At 39.3% G+C, this 16,203-nt stretch overlaps 1 protein-coding gene across 3 annotated transcripts in view; it reads left to right on the top strand.

Moving 5' to 3' along the window:
* Positions 1-12,058, top strand: part of tns3.2 (tensin 3, tandem duplicate 2) — a 37,445-nt gene extending 25,387 nt beyond the window's left edge. For all 3 annotated transcript variants that reach the window (XM_026323516.1, XM_026323518.1, XM_026323519.1), the window contains 11 exons: positions 5,028-5,184; positions 5,789-6,243; positions 6,923-7,006; positions 7,159-7,290; positions 7,503-7,598; positions 8,343-8,420; positions 8,831-8,908; positions 9,015-9,183; positions 9,303-9,371; positions 10,236-10,265; positions 11,686-12,058. In XM_026323516.1, the coding sequence (XP_026179301.1) occupies positions 5,028-5,184; positions 5,789-6,243; positions 6,923-7,006; positions 7,159-7,290; positions 7,503-7,598; positions 8,343-8,420; positions 8,831-8,908; positions 9,015-9,183; positions 9,303-9,371; positions 10,236-10,265; positions 11,686-11,827 (1,490 nt within the window). In that variant the 3' untranslated portion in view covers positions 11,828-12,058. The remainder of the gene's footprint in view (positions 1-5,027; positions 5,185-5,788; positions 6,244-6,922; positions 7,007-7,158; positions 7,291-7,502; positions 7,599-8,342; positions 8,421-8,830; positions 8,909-9,014; positions 9,184-9,302; positions 9,372-10,235; positions 10,266-11,685) is intronic.
* The last annotated feature ends 4,145 nt before the right edge of the window (positions 12,059-16,203 follow it).

Here is a 16,203-nt window from a genome sequence, read left to right on the forward strand (position 1 = left end):
CACCGAATGTATTAGCGACAGGATCGATTCCAGGCTTAAGCATCTAACATAACACTTTCTTTTAAAACAGCCAGTTTTGACCTTGATATCTAGAAATATCCAAAGCGGTGGCTAATGGTCTGTAAAACCACATCAAAGACATTCACCCGCAGTTTGAGGAGAACTGAACATCATATCAGAACACTCATCAACAAAGAAAATGGGACATTATTATTGTTCCTGGTGTATCACAAGTCAAACAGTATGAATGAAACCACAGCAGTGGCTCTGACCCTGGTTTCCAAAGCCATCAGCTCATTATCACAATACTTTAGACACCAGTGCAATAAACACTTCAGTGATCACAGTATTCTTTTTAAATACCGCCTTGTTTACCGTGGCCCTTCACCCTCTCTCCCCACTTGTTAGCACTTGTATTATTCTTCTCTCCCTTTCAGCTGGCTCATAATTTGGCCTCTCTGCCACTCCACTGACTGAATGAGGCTGTCGGTCCAAACAGCGGGCAGAGGAATCTGAGCTGTTTGTTTTTCCTCCTCTCTCTGGTCAGACTTCCAGGACTTCTGAATGGTAGCAGCAGGGACTGAGGTTGCATGAGTTTTATTGAAGAGGAGATGGTATGGTTAGGCGGTTGATCACGTTCTGATTATCTCATCGTTGGAACGTTTACTGTATGTTTTAGCTCTCATCAGAATCAGATAATCTCCTAATCAATCTACTGTGCATAACCTGCTCAGCGCCAAACATACAAAGGGGAAGATCAAGCAGATCAATAGTCAGAGAGTGAATATTAGACTGGTGGACACAAACATGAGCTTCTAGGACAACTGGACTTCTATCATCTTTGTATTTCGATCTTTTTATCAATACCGTTTTAGATGTACACCACTATCATCTTGTGATTGGGCCAATTTGTAACAGTTGCAGCATCTGAACTATAAATATTTCTTCAACTCAACTTTCAATGTTTGTAAATTGGCATTATCAGTTTCCAATATTTGAAATGTTCATGGCTTTGTTTTATTTAATAACTGCCCTTTTAATTCACCTGCATGCACCCAAGACCATTTTTTTAAATCAGGTTCTTATTAATGTGGAGGGTTAGTCTGGGGAGCAAAGCAGGTACCTATTTTACCTCTTCTTCCTGTGATTGCTGTGACCAGCTGTATAACATACCATAGCCCATCAGACTTGTCATCCTCAGTCTATGTGTGAGAGAAAAAGTGCTCGCACTTACATTCCTGCGGTTAGCAGGGAGTCTGCAAACCCACTGGTGTCCTGCATAACTCCATGTGCATCATTATGTTTTTCTGTGTGAGTGCGGGCTCTGGGAGTAAATGTTTGAACGCGTGAGTGTAAGAAAAAGACAATGACAAGCTTTTCCTCGTCTGATAAAAAAAACAGGAGCTCTGAGCTACATTGAGCATGTGACTTTTTCATTGTTCTGCATTTCTTTTTCTGCTTCCTGTCTTTCATACCATACCACTTATGCAATAGCCTGCATGGTCTGGAGGGAGATATTAGCTCCAGATAGGCTCATGGTGATTTTATTGATAGATGTCAGTACCTGGCATAAAAGGACATTTTCAGTCTGAGTCACAGTGAGTCACCATCTCTGTGTCAACCCATTAGTGTGTGTCAGGGAGAGGGGGTTGGTTTGGCTGGTGGAGACTGGCAGATGTGCCCACATGGGTCTCTGCCATTTGGAATTGTTTTTGCAGAATTGACCTAACAGAAGCAGCTTTGTACTCAGTCAGTCCTGCAGAAGTGAGGAGAAAATAGAAAGACAGAAAGTGGAGAAAACTCCCAAAGGTTTTTAGGGTGTTTGTAACAGCATTGATGGTAAATATGTGTTTGTATATCAAGATTACTGTCAGAAGTGACAGTATGAGGTAACCGATGCTATATGTTACATACAGCATACGAAACAATTTGAGACATAAAAGACTGTCCCACATGAAAACGCATCCTGCTCGAGCAGCTAATGTATCAATTCTTCAAGACTTATTTCAAACTGAAGCTTTGAATTAAGTGCTTTATTATTCTAAATAAAAATATATTTTTAACTCAGTTTAATTTTAAACTGGACATCTGAATATGTCATGATGGCCTCAGACATTAGAATAAGCTTCATTCACATTTTGTACATAAAAAAAAACACTATCACTATCCTAATCTTGCTTTTAGGAACAAGATTAGCAAAATTCTGATGTATATTCAGAGCTGAGTTGTTATTTAACATGGACACTGTCCATCAATAATTATTTTTGTAAATATTCAATTTTTTATAATTAAGTACAAGAATATTTATCAAATCTGCCAGTTTCACACTGAGACCATTACATTCTCTGTCTGTGCATCTCTCCAGGGTCTTTATTAATGAGTGTCTGGCTGAAAGTGAGTAGCTATGGATACTATGCAGCATGGATACAAGAAGTGAAAGGAGTGTTGGGGTGTAATAACCACCAGGGAAGCCTCACAGGGCAGAGTCTGATTTGAGGTCAGAGGTCAAGTTGGAGTCACATGGTGTTGCCACAGATTTGGCTGTTCTGTAATTAACTGGATGAGCTGAGACGATCTATGGAGCAGCAGATGTGACAAACCACAGTGAGGAGCATCAGCCGTGGGAACGCAGTGAGAGAGATAAAGCTCAGATTTCTGGGAATCATCCCGAGAGAGAAAAACTCACAGCAACTGTGGGAATGTTTGAGGAATCTTGTTGTCCTCAGTGAATTCCCTCCAGTTATATTTGTTTCCAGAAGTCAATAACAACAACAACAACAACAACCTGCGTTATCTTAGTTTCTGCAGACTTCTGTATAACAGTGATGAGAGCATGAGGTCTGTTTACTGACTTTGTGAAATGAGATTTCAGAGCTTTATGAATTCTAATCTTGTGTGTCAGCATAGACAGAATTCAGACTTTCATATGTTGCATTGTGGGATTACGGTGCAAAAAGTGGTAAATATAGGGACTGATTTCAGACAAAGTCTCAGACCAGGCTCAAAATTCATTTAAACTATTTAAAAATTTTGGTTACTTATTTAAAACAGCTCTAGTCAACATGCAGAATTTGTTTTTGCTATTTTTTTTCTATAGCAGGTAAATCCTCAAAAACCTCCATGCATGATGCTCAAAGTCACTTTTTGCTTTAAAGAAAATGTACCAGTAAAATGTACTGATATTAAAAATGAGTCCTGCTCAGAGCAGCTGTCATTATGGTCACACTTACAGACATATGATACACCGTACATGATGTAGTCAGAGAAATTTGTGTGGGAAGCGCCTGCTTTGGAAAGTCACATTAATATTATAACATGTAAGCAGCATTTTAGTGTTACAGTCAGTCAAGCTGGAACTAGTTTAAATTAGTTTATACTATAAACCACTGGGTAGTTTAAAACCAGGTGTATAATAATAAGTTTTACATGTTAAATCCACACTACAGTACAACAGGATTTATACATGTAAACAAATCAAGTCAAGTCCAGTTTTCAGCCATTAAAAGCTGTTGCATCATGCACTTTTCAAATTCATTATCGACACGTGCGTCTATATAATCAACTACAGATCATGTGGCTTGTTCAATATGATCACAAACAAAGGCAGTGGTTGTGTCCAAATTCCTCCATCTCAGGGTGCTTGAATGGAGGAAAGAAGTGGATGAGGGGAGAGGGGGTGGAGGGAGAAAGGGGCAGAGAAGTGTGGGGGGGCAGTCGGCTGAACAAGGAGCTCTTTATAATGACTGACTCTTTTCACAGTGACTCATCGTACTTCATAGGCCTGTCTGTGGCCTGGGGAGGCCTGCCCTCATGTTTGCTGAATGACACACTGTGTTTTCAGAATGTCAGGATGTTATGTTGGGATGTTTGAAATGCCCTTCAACATCACACACACCTCTGCCTCTACTGTACGCAGTCAGTCTGCGCTCTGCTTAAATATAAGTTTTAATTTGCTTCATGATTATAATAAAAGCAAAGCAGATTGTATAAGGTCTACAACGTAAGCTTCAAGATACACAATACATTGTTTTAGATGCTTCCACTGACTTACAAAGACAAAGACAAGAAGGTTCATTCTCATGTCCACACTTCAACTACAGAGCAGTAACAGCACACAACACACACAGCTTAGCATAAAGACTGGAGACAGCTGCCTGCTTGGTTCTGTCCAAACATCATACACCCAACAATGAGTCTAAAGCTCTCTAATCAGTACGTACACCCCAAACAAATATGAAAATGACAGTTTGTGCTCCATATTCAACACAATTCTAACTCTGCTATCAAGACCTCTGTTGTCATCTCTCATTCATAAATCTCTCCAACAAACATGACATTAAACGACAGTCAACGTAAGCTTCCAAAAGCCCTCGGGATAAACTGATTTCATTCAAATCATTTCTCATTCTTCTCTGAGTCAGAAGGAAAGCAAGAGCAGCAAACAGCCATGGCCAAAGCAATTAGCAGCAAAGGAATAAACTGTATATCTGGGGCAAATTGCACATTTTGCTTTACAAACATAAAGTACTTTGTAAAAGGGACACTTTTGGAGAAAGTGTAAAATGTTTTAGTACCTATTAGAAAAGGTGTAAAAAAAAAAAAAAAAAAAAAAAAGTTGATAATCCTATTACTGCAAAAATCTCACATTGAAACTCTTCTGAGTTCACAGTGAAGAATGAAGGTTGGCAATACTTTACATATTTTCTTTGTTTTGACGAAAAATTCAACTTGCTCCAGGAATTATTCCCTGAAAAACAAAGCTGCATAATCTTTCTCAGAAATGGCAGGTGTGCTTCTGCTCTGCTGTTACACATTGATGGGTCTGCAGTACAATCCAAACAAAGGTAGGGTCCTGACGGAAGCAAAAAAGAACAGCCTTCAGTAAAACTGTAGCTAGACAGGCAGTTATTGGGTTTCTCTTACAGGTCTCTTATTCAGGGATTTTTTTTACAGTACACTTGGTTCTTCTCTATATGATGACTATATGTAGTAAAAAGGGAGTGACTTCGTTTTTTTTTTTGTTTCAGATTCCCGGAGTTTCCTGGACAGTGTGAACCACAGCAGCAGCTCCACAGAGGGAGAGCTGTTCAGGTCAGATGTGTCAGTCAACCCAGCTTCCTGTCAGAGGATCTTTGGCTCCATGTGCTCAGTGTCGTCAGGAAGCCCCCTCCCACACACAGAGAGGTACCCCCACACATACTCACCTGCTTTCTACTGCTAAAAATCATAGCTGACCAAACGACCATATCAAACCACTTAGCTCCGTTCACTCTAGCCAAATCATATACTTCATCAAAGAACTGGTAGACTTGAGTAAAGAATATGACAATACAACAAAAACCCTCTAAAACTCATTAATGTCGCTTTACATTATCAGCAAACCAAATGAGTCATGGATGCCCCTTTCATCAGAAGGTGTCACTAGTTGTTAACATGGACAGACAGGTGTTAGTCATAATTCTGGGGGCAGGGTTGCTGACCTTGAAGGAGAGAGCCTATCTAACGTGCATTAAACCAATCTAATAGTAAAAATTACACAGGTCTAATAACGCTGACCAATTTTTAAAATAATGTGTTTCTCTTTCTGAAAAGATTGGAATGAAGGAAAACTAAATTTTACCATAAGAAATTCTTGAAACAGGGCTAATTACACACTATACTGACATCATAAGTTGATGCTTTTTGACAAACACAAAACAAAATATATCTTAAAAAGAAGGTGTTTGACAGCAGCTGAGCCAGTTGCATGCCTTGGTATCATCCTCTGACCCTTCTTCTTTCTCTGCAGCTCCACACCTCCTCCAGTGTGGCATGACAGGACTCCAAACTCCTTAAACTCCCCATATCCCCACCAGCCCTCACCGCCACTCTCCCTCAGCTCTCCTGATGGTCAAAGTTCTCCCCGGGGAGCTCTGAAAAGCCTTGGTGGAGGTCCGGGGGTCTGCAGAGAGGCAGATAGCACAGACTTATCCTCTTTGTTGTTGGGGAATGGCAGCCTGGATCACAGCCTGCTGGAGGCCATGGAGGGCCTTGGGAGTCTGGGCCTTGGGGGAGATGGAGTTCTGGCTCCACTACTGCCCGAGAAGAGGAGAGGGGGAGAAGGGGGTGAGATTGGCTCCCGCTCCCCGTCACTAAGCGGATTTTCCAGCCCTCAGAGTGGCAGCAGTCTCAGCATCCCCTTCTCATCCTCCATGACCCCTGACCCCCTCAGAGGACTCAGTGGGGCCCCGTCCCCCAGCGCAGGTATAATGTCCCACATACAATAGTCTGGAGATGTAATAACCAATTTTCTGTCATTCCTGACAAAAATTATACATCTTAGGATATATATTTGTTTATTCCAGCTTAGTCAGTCCCTTCATCAATGCAAACTATTCTTCTCTTTTCTTTTCCATTAATGATAAAAGACTTCACCGAGATTACAATTCTAAGTCAGTGTCATGCCATGACTTTCAATTTAATTTCAATGTAATACTGTGATGTTTGCTATCATTTAAAAATAAATACTTAAAAATCCCTTAAAAATATCAAAGCACAGGTCAGTAACAATTTTTCAAGAAAAATGTCAAAAATACTGAGATTTCAAAATGATGCTGCTTCAGTAACAAGTAACTGGGACACTGGCTCTACAATAAGACCTTTTGTTCAGTTTTAAAAGGTTTACAGTGCTTTTAGTACCAAACCCAAAATTGGATTCACCCTAACCTCAATGTCTCAAAGGCAAATACGTAACACAAACTATCTGCATGTGTACATACTGTATCCCTATTCCTGAGTGCTACACTTTGGGGTTCTTTTTGTGATTTGGGTGTACTGACCCTTTAACCCAGTCTCTCACTGTATTTTTGTCTCAGCTTCCTTGGCATTTTTGGGTCAAAGCCACTCTGGAACCTAACAAACCACTATCATCTGTGTCTTGCAGACTATGGGAGTAAGCAAGACACTGTGAAGTTTGTTCAGGACACGTCCAAGTTCTGGTACAAGCCTGACATTTCCAGAGACCAAGGTAAACACTGGTCTTGGACAGGAAAGCCTAATGGCCACTTGTGAACAGATAGTACGCCCTTGTGCAAAGGTTTTCCTCCATATACAGTTTGAACATGGGAACTCTAACTTTAGCTTATCTGTGTCTCCCTCTTCTGATGACCTGCTGTACAGCCATCGCAGTGCTAAAGGATAAAGAGCCGGGCTCGTTCATTGTCAGAGACAGTCATTCATTTCGGGGGGCGTACGGACTAGCCATGAAGGTGGCCACGCCCCCTCCATCTGTGTTACAACAGAGTAAGAAAGGTAGGTTTCTTTGTATTTCCTTTGATTGTATTTGTATGTGTGATTGTTTTTACACATACACATATTTTTGTGGTATGTTAAAGTTCCCTAGTTCCCCTAGTATATGCATAACCAGCAACACAATAATCTTTCCAGTTGTCCGTCTGCCTGTAAAGTATAACAGTATCCAGTACATGCAAAAATACACTGAAATAATGTCTCTATCTCTGCAGTGGGAGACCTGTCCAATGAGCTAGTGAGACACTTTCTGATAGAGTGCACACAGAAAGGAGTTCGTCTTAAAGGCTGCCCTAATGAGCCCTACTTTGGTGAGAATGCTCGACATGTAATCAGTGTCTGCCTAAGTTGTCATATTTCTAAACATTTCAGCAAGGTCTCAGTGATAAAATCAAACAGACAAAAATATGTATTTACTTTTACATGTTATTGCACCATTAATATTCTATTCCATGCTTCTTTTGTCTAATGTGATGAATAAAGTACCTGACAAATCAAGACACTTTATCACATTGATGTAGAAATCCAATAAATCCAAAACTTACATAAAACAGTACTTCTTGTCATGAGTAGTACAACTTTATGATGAGTTGGTACTTTTCTGTTGTATTAAAAGACATGAAAATATCACCCAACACTCCTGAGATCATCAGAGAGTAAATGCCTCTCATTCACTTTTTCAAAGTCTTTTATAAGAAAAGGTAATGGAAATAGTAAAATGTTCCACTAATCTCTATCCATCCCATGGTACAATAAAAAACATTAAATTGAGTTGAGTTTAAAGTGCTGTCTTCAGCACTATAACTCAGTCCAGAGGGTAAATTAGTTTTTCAAAGTCACCTATATTAGTCCACAAGGGTGGACCCAGTGAGGCTGTACAGTAAACTAGGTTTTCAATGTGTTTCCTCTGCCATCATCTAGTGGTCAGTTTGATGAAATGCAGCTGGCACCAGCTTTTTTCACATATTCTATGATAACGAGCCCATTTGTGCGTCTGGGTAATGGATTTGTTTGTAAAATACTGATTATGGTATTATTTTTAATTTTCCTGACAGGAAGTCTCACAGCTCTGGTGTGCCAGCACTCCATCACCCCTCTGGCTCTGCCCTGTAAACTAATCCTGCCTGACAGAGGTAAAACATTGTTTGCAACACATTTTTGTTAAGACGACAGCTGGTATCAAACCTCATCATCATCATCATCTTTTGAAAAGGACAAAAAGTCCTTCTGAAGACTTCTAAGTGTTACAAATAATATATATAAAATAATAATTAAATATTTAAGTGTCACCAAACCTCCACAGATTTGGCAACTTTTAGATTCACTTTGGTTATTGTTGAAAATTTCTTTAAAATTCTTAAATATAACTTACAACATCAATGAAGTCAGAAAAAAGCTGAATTTTTAAATGGCAGCACAAATATTTCTTGTTAATATAAGCATCCTGTACTGTGTGTGCATGCCTGACAAAATGTTTAAACAAGTAGAAAGTGCATAAATGGGCATAGAATTTATCTGTGTGTGTGTGTGTGTTTGCTTGCAGACCCAGTGGAGGAACTAAATGACTCATCTGCACAAACGGCAACAAACTCAGCAGCTGAACTCCTCAAACAGGGAGCAGGTATAGAAATGTACACAAATCTGTGTTGCTGTTTTTTAACTCATGTATCATCGGCGATAGTGATTAAAATCAGTAACAAATTTATTTAATTCATGTGTCTATGTAGCATGTAATGTGTGGTACCTGGGCTCTGTGGAGCTGGAGTCTCTGACAGGACACCAGGCGGTTCAGAAGGCGACCACGCTGACACTCTCCTTGGACCCACCACCACCTTCAACCATCGTCCACTTCAAAGTGTCGGCACAGGGAATCACACTGACAGACAACCAGAGGAAGTAGGTGTTTTTGCATCTGCAGACCAAGCACACACACACACACACACACACACACAGATTCAGGTGTGATCACTTGTGAATCCACACACTGTTCAAACTGTATGTCTCTGATCCTGCAGGCTGTTCTTCAGAAGACACTATGCTGTCAACACTGTTATTTTCTGTTCTCTGGACCCACAGGGCAGGAAGTGAGTACTGAGACATTATTTACATGTAGTGCAATATTGAAATTATTGGTACATATTGCTGTTGACCCCACCTTAGCTGCACTATCGTGGCCATTCCTATAAGATGATTCACATACAATACAAAAACTCCTTTTTGAATAGCCTAAACTGTTGAAGAAGTAAAGTCCCTTTGTTTGAATAGTACCAGATTAGTTTTGAACCAGTCGTAGTTTCTGTTTATTGTGGTCTTACAGTGATTTTCTTTTGCAAAATTTGAGAAAGCACACGGTTGTTCCTTCTGTAACAGTAAATGAGAATGTAGACTCAAATAATTAAAGCCTAAATTTTTTAACTCCTAGACAACTTTATATGAGAAAAGAAAACCTTTATTTGTCCCCCATTGCGTTGTTGCAACAGTAAATACAGTACAGTAAAGTGGAACAAATTTATGAAGCTACAAAAACTATAAGTGTGTAGATATGTGCCTATGGGTATGTACAGTATACCAGGTAAAGTGACTACAGTATATCACTACAACACCATATGTTGCCAAATAAGACAAAATATATTGCACGGAGTCATAATACATGATTTAACACAGAAATCATTTAAAATTACTTCAGAATTTGGCTAAAATTGGGAAATTGACATCCAAATCCAGCTTTGACTATATTTAGACAAAATCATAAGATGGCTGTTTAAATGACAATTTCTCATCCAGAGCTTTGTGATTTTAATAGCTTATTCCACTTCATGCAGACAGAATCATGAATGTATATTTAATCCCATATCAAAGTATATATATCATATATAAATGTGAACACCTGATGACCAGTATGTGATAACTGTGTAAAATAATTTCATAATATCTTTCTGACTTAACAGATGGACACGAGACAGCGGTTCCACAGCAAAGTAAGTTTTTATTCAGTGATCTGTTCAGGTGCATTGTGTATAATTTTCTTTCTTATTTAAGTACAGAAAAGGTAGTTTATTTTATCAATTTACATTAAATAAAGACAGACATCGCAACTCTGTTCTGAGGTCTCTGTAATACAGATATAATACAGGTAATAAGTAGCATCCACATATATCATTAGAACAGGGGTTCAAACTGGCGAGGGTCCAGAAAAAAGACAAAAATGAAAACAAAAGCTACACTGAGCAGGCTCCTTACAAATATTACACATAAGTCAGCTTAGCCCATTAGTCATTGAGAAAACTAATTAAAACGAAGTAAAAACCTAATGGTGACTTTTATTTGAGGTGCACTAGTGACCATAAAAATGTATTAGATACTAACTATGTAGGGAAAACTAACTTAACTGACAACAAACTATCTGGGGCCCAATGACAGACAGGAACACGTCCCTATTCAACTGCAAATGAATGACCTTTTAACATGTGGCGACCTCTCACTCTGGTAAAACTACAGAAACACTAAGCCCACTCTAATTACTCAGCTTGTCACAGAGTGACATTTCTTACCTCATAAGCAATCTTTGGTTGAAGTCTGCTTCTTCATCGGTTTGCACAGAGCACACGAACCCGAAAACAGAAAATTTGACGTTGGTGGAACATTAGTTTAAGTAAATAAAATGTTAGTGAAAACTAATATGACCCACTATTTCATTTTAACCGGAAACAGCGACGATTAGCGACTGTTTTCGTAAGCTAACGTTAGCTAACTCTAAAAGCTAGCTAGCTAGAACCCGAAACACGGCTAATGCTAAAAGCGGGAAACTGCTAACGTTAGTTTAATACCACCTGAATGTTTTGACCGCTTAGTTTTGCTAACACGAAAAAAATAATATGCCACATTTAGTTATATGCTATAAGTTTGACTCACAGGCTCTAAAGTCCGTAAAAGTTAACGAAAAGGTCAGAAGGTATTAAAACCTGTTATTTTGTTTTGCCGCGGATTAATATGACTATTAACAGGGTGAAGCTGATGTATAAATGCGCGTACCCGCAAATAATTTTAGACGAGAAGTAGTTCGGCCCTAAATAATCCATTCATTAATTCATTATCTATACTCATATATTATATTATATAATATTATATTAAAAAACATAAACTGATCTCAAAGAGATACAAAACAACAGAGAGATGGAAAATAAACAAAAACACCTGCAAAATGTCCATAAGATGAAAAACAACCATAAAGAAACAAAATTATTATAAAGAGATGCAAAGCAGTTATAAAGAGATATAGAATGACCTCAGAGATGCATAAAATGCAACCACATTCATTGTAGTTGAGTTGCATCTTATTATACTTAGCAGTTTGAATAACATCTGTACATCTTCTGTATTCCCTTTACCTCTTTCCAGGATCTTTGGTTTTGTAGCTAGGAAGTCTCAGAGTGAGACAGAAAACATGTGCCATCTGTTTGCTGAGCATGACCCGGAGCAGCCGGCAAGCGCTATCGTCAACTTTGTCTCAAAGGTCATGATCGGGTCAAACAAAAAGTAAATAGAAAGAGACTCGAACCTGGAGCAGAGAACCTGGACTGGGGTCAACTTCCCACTCAAACATTGTGTACATTTGAGTAAGGATCTAAGAGAAAATACAAATAAATAAATAAAAGGATGACCTTTGTAACAACTTTATTCCCAAGAGCCAAAAACTACAAATCTACACACTCCAGCACCTGATCCAGAAAACCTGCATTTTTGTTCTGAGTGCACTGGAGGACGTTGCCACCAGAGGGAAGCAAGACCGTCAGACGAAGGCTGTCACTACTTCTGAGCATGTCTCTTTAATCAAATAAAATCACATATGTTCTCACAGAGGATCTACTATGAAATGTGTCTTCAAATGTTCCACATCACACTGAGTTTCCTTGTTGCTGGCAATTAAAAATAACTAATCAACTTCTGATTAAACATGAAGAAATCTGCACATAAACATATGTTTCTATGTGAAATTATAATTCTGGGTGTACAAACCACAAGACCAATTTTATTATTTCAAAAAATACAAGACAAAGCCAATGATGTGGTTATTCTATACTTAAAATGGATTTATTGTGTTTATATATTGTTCAAAGTATTTATCCCTTTTTACAGATTTGTAAAAGTCTTTTTTCCTAATATACTTGTCATATATTTTTTTGTATATTAACAGTTATTGTACATTAGAATTAAAGACAGTGTATCTGTGAATTTATGCATTATATGTCACATGACTCTGCAAAAACATAATAATAATTAGATACATAATCTGACCATGTTTATATGTTTATTACTAATGTAGCTGTAATATGTTTAGCAGTAATTTCAATACATATTAATGTACAGTCATGGTGCCATTAAAAAAAAGTCATTATCATTTTCTCTTCTACTCTAATAAGAGATCAAAAACAGTTCTTTTGTGTGACAAATGTTGAAAATTTGTAGTTACAACAGTGTCTTTATGGGGTCATTAAAGGGTCATTTTACCCAAATTACAAGATTTCTTCCACACACATCTAGTATCCTTCCATGTAGACAGCTTCAGTTTTATTTGGCCAGGATTTAGAACAGAGATTTCTGCCTTCACCACTGTACAACAGAGGTGTATGGTATTTTGTTTCTGGTACGCAGAACCGCTGGTAAAGTAAAATTATTTACAATCCAGAAAATAGTTCTCATGATCTATAGTTCTGATTTTTACACAAGGGCCTAAAATTTCCAACTTTCTGTGAAGACATGTTGATATAAAGTTTTTTTTTAAGGCTGCATGAATTCATTTTCACTTGGGGGAATTGGAAGAAGCTGATAACAGACTACGTTGTGATGGACTGGTGAACTGCCCAGGGTGTACCCCTGCCTTTCACCCAAGGAGAGCTGGGATAGGCTCCAGCAGATCCCTGGGACCCTGGTTAGGACTAAGGGGGTATAGATAATGGATGGATGGATGATACCACACAACTGAAATATCACCCCCTAATAAAGTAGTTACTGTTGTTTCATCTGTTGTTCACATTAAATGAAATTATTTATTAGTGCAAAATAATCCTTCACAGCTTTGAACACCACAAATGAAATTTCAATCTTCAATTTTTTTTCTCAAAATATAGTGTTTTGTAATTTTGGTTGAAGTGAGCCTTAAAAATCAAGAGTGTAGTTTGCAGTTATGCCAATAGATGGCAGTAACCAGCCACCAAAATTTACACAAATCAAAGTATGAATGAGTTGTACACACACACAATCTACAGAAACCTTAAAGATTTTTGAAAAATGTTTAGTTAACATATGGAAAAACCGTGTTTGAAAACGTTTCTCCCTCTTTGTTCTAATAATTACACTGGTTTCATAGAATTAACAGCAGCAGATGAATTCAAGCAGGTCCACACATGCAAGAAGAAACACCCTCTTGAATAAACTTGGCAATGATAAACTGTGTCCAAGCTTGTATGAGTATGTTTGAGAAAGAACATGAAAAGATCTATGGCAGGAAAAAAGAGGTTTAAATGCTTGTTAGGTCTCCAGGTGCCTAATAGAGCTGTCTCCATTCTGGTTTAGGAGCCAGATCGTCAGATAGCAGTTTTGAATGAAACTCTATTCAGGTTCCAGGTCTCTGTGGAGACAGCTGAGGAACTGGAAGTGGGACAGAGACGTGGGGACACTTCACCATCCTGCAACCCGGCCTGGTCTGCAGAAAGAGGGACAGCATGGTCTGTGAAGCGAGTGGGGGGTGTAGTGATGGTGTGTCTGTCTGTGTGGGAGGAGGTGGGGGTGATGGAGGTGGTGTTGGTAGGGGGGGGGCGGGGCGGGGGGGGGGGGGGGGGGGGGGGTTGTTGGTGGTGGATGACCTCACCATTACGGGAAACTTTCCCACAGCCTGCACACAAAGAAGGCCGTCAAAAGGTAAAAAGGATGAGAAAGAATAGAAATTTAACAGTGTGTAAAAACAGAGGCAAAGTGGGGAAGAGCAGTGAGTCGATGAGAAAAAAGCTTTTTCACAGGCGGAGTCATCTTCCCTTTTCAGAGATTCAGATTTTCAGGGTTGACAGAAGCTCTTCTTTTGCTGTCTAAGCCCAGAAAGGGACTGTGCTCGCAGTGAGCAGCCCTCAGTTTGGCTCCTGTCCTCTTTCTGCTGAGTCACCTGCCGCCATTTTGTCCCTGAGCTGGACCTCAGCTTGCACTTCCTGCTGCACTTCCTGTCAGGCAGCCAGCACCTGGTGGCCCGGCGGTTTTCACAGCTGCCTACGCCGCCGCTGGACGACATCACATTCCTGGCATTGCTCGCTCCAAATGGTGTTTGGAAATCCGAAAGCCAGCTTCCGTTCGGGAATGCCTCCCTCACAGAGTCCCTCTCAGCCGCTGATCCCCGGCCTCCTCTCACTTTATTTGACTTAGCTATTTAAAGCCCATGCTAAGTGCGCCGCCGTCGCTACTGCTCCAACTGCACAGGGGAGTAAACACCACTTCATCTCACACACTAAAACCCACAAATAATCCCTCTCCTATTTCTGATTTGGTGGGTTGAAGGGGCACAGCCTGCAGGGCTGACTGCAGCTAACGGACGAACTCATGAGTGTCTCTTTCATTTGTCATCTGATGCTTTGTTGTTGCACCAAATGTGGTTAGTTCGCAATCAGCACAGGATAATATGACAGTATATATATATATATATATATATATATATATATATATATATATATAGTGGTGGAGATTTTACGAAAACAGAATATGGTCTTGGTTAAAAGAGTGGACATAAGTTATTTATTGAAGTACTGCAAGTAGATATAATTTAACCTGGTTATTTCTATGTTCATATTCTACAGTGTTAAGCAAGTTTATATTCAAAGTTTCATCTCGACCACAGTGTTGTTGCATTAGAAAAACTATTCATTATATATCATGAGAAGGTGCAATTCCAGATACCTTTACAGCTTTTACATAAGTAAAGCTGCTGACCACGTCTTGCACCACAGCAAATGTTGGAGAATGTAAAAAACAGCAGGAGAGATGTTGTGTCACTCCGTCTTTATCAGTGTTTCAATGTTTTCCACTCAACACACACATGTATATGCATCCACCAACCATCTGCTTTATGGCAGTGTTGTATGTACAGGATTTTTACACCAACGTGATACAAGATTTTGATTTATTTGGCATTTTCCTTGTGGTTATTTAACGATTTCTCGACTGACATATCACCTTAATGATAACTGACATATCACCTTAATGATAACTGACATATCACCTTAATGATAACTGACATATCACCTTAATGATAACTAACCCATACTTTCCTTCAACACAAATGCACACGTATACCTGAGTGTAGGAGGTGTTTAACATGTCTGTGTTGGTCTGTTTGACACTTCCAGAAACTGCTGAACTGAGACATCATAGACTAACACACACACAGACACACACGCACGCACGCACACACACTTTGCACGCCAATCAAGATTTTTGGCCTACGTGCTCACAGGCACATGCTGAGAAAGCAGTGCCTTTATGGCCAGCCTCTTCATTGTATTGTCTCTGATATAACTGACAGAAACACACTGTCTCACACACACACACACACACACACACAAACACACACACACACACAAATCCTCACACAAACTTGTTTCCATTTCTTGTGGGGACATTACATTCATTTTCTGGAGACTTGCCTTAACCTAAACCATAACCACAACCTGCCTAGCCCTAACACTTACCCTAACCATAACCTAACCCTAACCTCATCCTAAAATTAAACCAAGTCCTCTCTTTAAAATTCAATGATTTACGTGGTGGGGACCAGGATTTTGTCCCCACAAGGAAGCCTGTCACTGTATAAACAGGGTCCAGTCCTCAGAATGTAGTAAGAACATACTACAGAACACACACACACACACACACACA

Source organism: Mastacembelus armatus, chromosome 4 (genome assembly GCF_900324485.2).
Source record: "Mastacembelus armatus chromosome 4, fMasArm1.2, whole genome shotgun sequence".
Lineage (NCBI taxonomy): Eukaryota > Metazoa > Chordata > Actinopteri > Synbranchiformes > Mastacembelidae > Mastacembelus > Mastacembelus armatus.